The sequence below is a fragment of the Chrysochloris asiatica genome, unplaced genomic scaffold (genome assembly GCF_000296735.1).
Source record: "Chrysochloris asiatica unplaced genomic scaffold, ChrAsi1.0 scaffold00452, whole genome shotgun sequence".
Classification (NCBI taxonomy): Eukaryota; Metazoa; Chordata; class Mammalia; order Afrosoricida; family Chrysochloridae; genus Chrysochloris; species Chrysochloris asiatica.
The window spans coordinates 1144425-1149105 of NW_006408970.1; the positions used below are offsets into that span (position 1 = coordinate 1144425).

At 44.0% G+C, this 4681-nt stretch overlaps 1 protein-coding gene across 1 annotated transcript in view; it reads right to left on the bottom strand.

Annotated features, from left to right (window-relative positions):
* Positions 1-915: 915 nt before the first annotated feature.
* LOC102816991 (Golgi apparatus membrane protein TVP23 homolog B-like) overlaps positions 916-4681 on the bottom strand; it is a 22845-nt gene continuing 19079 nt past the window's right edge. Inside the window, exon 6 of the mRNA XM_006877273.1 lies at positions 916-1065. Coding sequence (XP_006877335.1) covers positions 916-1065 — 150 coding nt within the window. The remainder of the gene's footprint in view (positions 1066-4681) is intronic.

A 4681-nucleotide genomic window follows, 5' to 3' on the forward strand; every position in this document is an offset into this window, starting at 1 on the left:
TTGCCTAATTGCTCAGTGCTTTAATTATCTAAAAGTGTAATCACCCGGGAACTTATCAGATGTACTGAACAAGAAACTGGGCGTTAGGGCCCAGTAATCTGCTTTAACAAGCCTTTCAGGTGATGCTGTGATGCTCACTTAAGTTTGAGAAGTCTGTGCTGTTGAACACAGCTTGCTGTAGATAATAAACTTGACAGCAGTGGTATTACTCTGTACCTATTGCGCTGACCATATATAAGGTGTTACTCACAGAAAGGCCTAGTCAATCTTCACAAGAGATCTAACTAGTACGTTCTTACCTATGACTACTATTCATCACACTGAAGACCCAGACTCAAATCCTCCTAGTAGAGAATGCTAGTTAGAAGGGAGGGAGTATGGCACTCCGAGTACTTTAATAAATTTTAGTACTGTTTCAACTTGTCAACTTGGTCTGATACACTCCTTACCAAAAAAAAAAAAAAAAAAGCTTCAAATGTGTTCATTGAGAGCTGCCATAATAGATTAAAAGCAACTAAGTTTAAGGTAATGTTTTTAAAGTTATTATCAGTGGCGTTGTTGTTAAATGTCTCTGAGTCGCTTCTACCTCAGAGCAACCCTGTACAGCATTTCAGAGGAGTGGCTAGTGGGTTTGTACCTCTCACTGTGCAGTTAGCAGTCTAGTGCTAACTGCAGAGCCACGAACACGAAAGCCCCATGGTATCAATCAATTCTTGAACTTCCATCCCTCTCGATTTACAATAATTTCAGGACACTGACCATGTATTTTTTGGAGTGTCCTAAAAGCATTTAAAGAGTAACAAAAACAACTTTATCAGTCAATTCACTTTTAAATAAGCATGTGCCTTAAAATATTTGTTAAAAAATACTTCATAAAACATTAAAGTCTACAAAAGTTTAAGATCTAAATCCTCCTCACACCCAGACAACACTTACTTGTCTTAAAAACTGCTTTCCAAGATAAGAGGTAGCCATGCTGGTTAGATTCTTTCTGTTGCCCACTTTACACCTGATGTAGCCATAGAGGTTAGCACCTTGTAGCACCACACCCATGATGACCACCGCCTGGGGAAAGAGGGACATTAAACAACAGTTACTGGCATAAAAATAACTTCCCTTTCTCTATGCCACGCATTAACAAGACAGCAGGTCGTGCACAAGAGGAAAAAAGCAGCTACACGTAGCAGAGACTGTGCCAATGAAACACTTTTCATTTGCTAGAAGAGACCTAGCGAATACAAGTTCTGCACAAGGCAGTAAGTCACCCATCCACAAGGCATTTTCTGTAGGATGCTGTGCTAGCCCCGGGAGAGGCAGGAGAGGATGGGGGCTTCTCTCTCTAGTACTTCCTGTTAGTCCACCATAAATATATTTTTGAAAGTAGATGAGACTCTGAAAAGGCTGTAACGTTCAGGATTCCTTGAGGCGGTAAAGAGAACGGGCAGGGTGGCGCTCTCGCTCAGTCAACTGAGGGTGCGCAGAAGGAAATCTGTTCTGAGCAACACGTGGCAGCTGGAGTCACCTCAAGGCAATGCTCAGCAGGGTTCCCTCCATTCCCCGATGCGGGAGCTGCAGCACCAGAGGAAGGCCACTTTTGCAAAGGTGTTTCTTCCTGTGGCCACACCACTACCATTACCAAGAAAGAGAACAAGAAACCCAAGCCCATTCTTTAAATGTTATGGAAGAAAAATGAAATAGGATACCATGAGGAGGTCTCGTGGTGAAATACTCTACAACAGGGGTCTGCAAGGTTTCACAAAGACGGGACGGTAAACATCTTAGGCTTTGTAGGTCTTATGATCTTTGTGGCAACTGCTCAAGTCTGCCAGTCTAACTCCAAAGCACCCAGATATAAGGGAATAGCTGTGTTTCAACAAAAAATCACAAAAGCAGATGGTAGCCCAGATTTGGCCCATAGGCCATAGTGTGTCAATATATACATATTCCAGAATCAACAGTTATCAACTCTTCTCCTACAAGGATTACCCAGGAAATGCTTACATCTACACAAGGCAGCTAAACAGAGTATCTCTCTTTCCAGACTTACATCCATTTAGTTAAGCAAGTTATGGAATTTATTTGTTTAACTAAAGAACAGGTTCAAATTCCTAGTAAAAGAAATAGTGTTGGTGCTATCTGTTCTAAACTTATGTTGTTGTTGTGGTTATGTGCTGTGGAGTCAGTTTCGACTCACTGTGACCCTGCACAGGGTTTCCGAGGCTGTAAATCTTTACAGGAGCAGAAAGTCTCATCTTTCTCCCACGGAACAGCTGGTAGTTTCGAACTGCTGACCCTGAGATTAGTAGCCCAATTCTTAACTACTATGCTACCAGAGCTCCCTGTTTATTCAAGTAACAGGGAACTCTGTATAATTTTAATATACTGCATGAAAACAACACATTAGAATTATACAGAGTTCCCTGTTACTTGAATAAACACAAAGCTCTACTTTTATTTAAATAAATCTCCTCCAACTTCCCATGATTCTCCTGGTATGTATGAACCAACATGCCAGATGGCATTTGAATTCACTGAGGCGTCTACTTTACTTAATGGCAACATATTTTTAAATGTATTTGTAAGTTAGAACAAGGCTTAAGGTGGTGCAGTGAAGCCAGGGTATCAAGAACTCCCTGCCTCTGAAACAGCAAATAGGTTTTTAAAAAGGGTGAATAAGCCAGTTCCAGTATCACTAAAAAGGGCTGGTGGTCTGAGATATTACTAGCATGGTACAGCCCTACATAGTTCTCCACAACATTCAATACAGCTCCACCCCCAATGCAACTTTAAGGGAAATTTCTTAGTACTCATCATTCCAACATGGAAGCCGGCAGAAGGGCAGAGCACACAGACAGTTCTAAGACAAGATGCAGACCCAGTCATGAGAACGCAAGCCCCGCCCAACCAACAATAAAAGAAACTAAATTCGTCACTGAGTCAATTCCAAGTCATGGCCAGCTTGTTTCACAGCGTGAAAAACCTGCACAGTTTTCTTGGCTATAATCTTCATGTAAGCAATCCTCAGGACGGTCTTCCATGGTGATGCTGGGTGGTTATGAACTACCAACCTTTACATTAGTAATCGAGCACCAACTGTTTGAGCTACCCAGGGTCTTTCCCAACCAATAAACACCCCAAACAGGCAGGAAAATCCCTGCAGCTTGCATAGTGGTGCCTCCCGGGTGGGAAGAACACAGAACAAGAGTAGAAGGACCAACAAACCATCTTCAGAGAACTGGGCAGGAGAAAGGTGCCTGAAGAGCCCAAGTGAAGACCCTTCCCATCACGTGGACTTAACAATGAACTCCCAAACAACCTTTAATGTAACTTTGCCTTCATCAGGAGTTCCTGGGCAAATTCTGCGAATTGCTAATATGCACAGCTGCTGACCAAAAGGTCAGAGGCTGAGTTAAACCAGAGATGCCTCAGAAAAGGCCTGGTGATCTCCTTCTGAAACCCTGGCCACTGAGAACCCTATGAAAGAAACACAGCTCTGTCTACTCTGACACACGTAGGGCACCACAAGTCTGAGATGAGTCACTGGTTTCTCCTCTTCTGGTTCAGAGAAGTACAAACATCTGCTAGAAAAACACTAGGTAGACTCCCTCAGATGATGCAGAGCCTGACACACAAGACGCCGAGATGAATAGAATCCACCCCAACCAGGAGACATGAGGGAAGCAGAAACCAAGCCAGCCAGCCATAAGCAGGCTCAGTTTGCCTCTGCACCTTCAGGCCACCAAAAACAGTATTCACAAAGCAGCTCATGTAGAGCCCAATGGCTTAGCCAATACAAGCCAGCAATCTAGTTCACCAGTGCTGAGGCAGCATGAGAAGAAGGCTGAGAGAACTACCACTGTAGGTGTGAGCAAAACAGAGAGGGGGAGAGGGGCTTCTATGTAACAACATCAGCAACAAAAGAAAATGAGGAGGATCGTATGTAAAAGACAGGTGACAAGCCTCTTGTGAAAGAAACATAACCCACCAAACTGAAAGCATTCCTGGAAATACATCACCCTATAGAGAAGCCTAAAGAGGAAAACAACAAGGGATCCACTACTGACCCCACTGCCATCGAGTCCATTTCTACTCACAGCGACCCTACGGGACAGAGGAGAACTGTTCTTCAGGGTTTCTGAGACTGTAAATCTTTATGGAAACACAGCCTCCTCTTTCTCCCACAGAGCAGTTGGTGTGTTTGAACTTCTGACCTTGTGGTTAGCACCCTGACATGTAACCCTCTGCACCACCAGGGCTCCTCAGAGGTCAGAGGTGACCTGAAGAATGAGATGGAGGGAAATCCAAAGGCTGCACTGACCCCTCAATGGGAAGCAGCCTCCAGCTCTCTCCCTAGCTCTCTCAGCCCCGTTCCTCTGCACCACTGTCTCTCTAACCACCCCAGTGATTGTGTGTCTGTCTGTCTGTCTACCCGACACTGCGAGCTCTACTGCAGGAGGGACATTGTTTCCCCACTCCTAACTGTGTCCTTGGAGTCCCGGTGTGGTGCCATAGGATAAGCACTCAACCGCAAGGTCGATTTGAACTGCAAGGTCGGCAGTTCAAACTCACTAGTCATTGCGTGAAAACTCTACAAAGGGTTGCTATGAGTCGGAATAACTCATGGCACTTAACAACACAATATAGCAAAATAGGGAGAAAAAAATATTAAAAGTAGAAAATA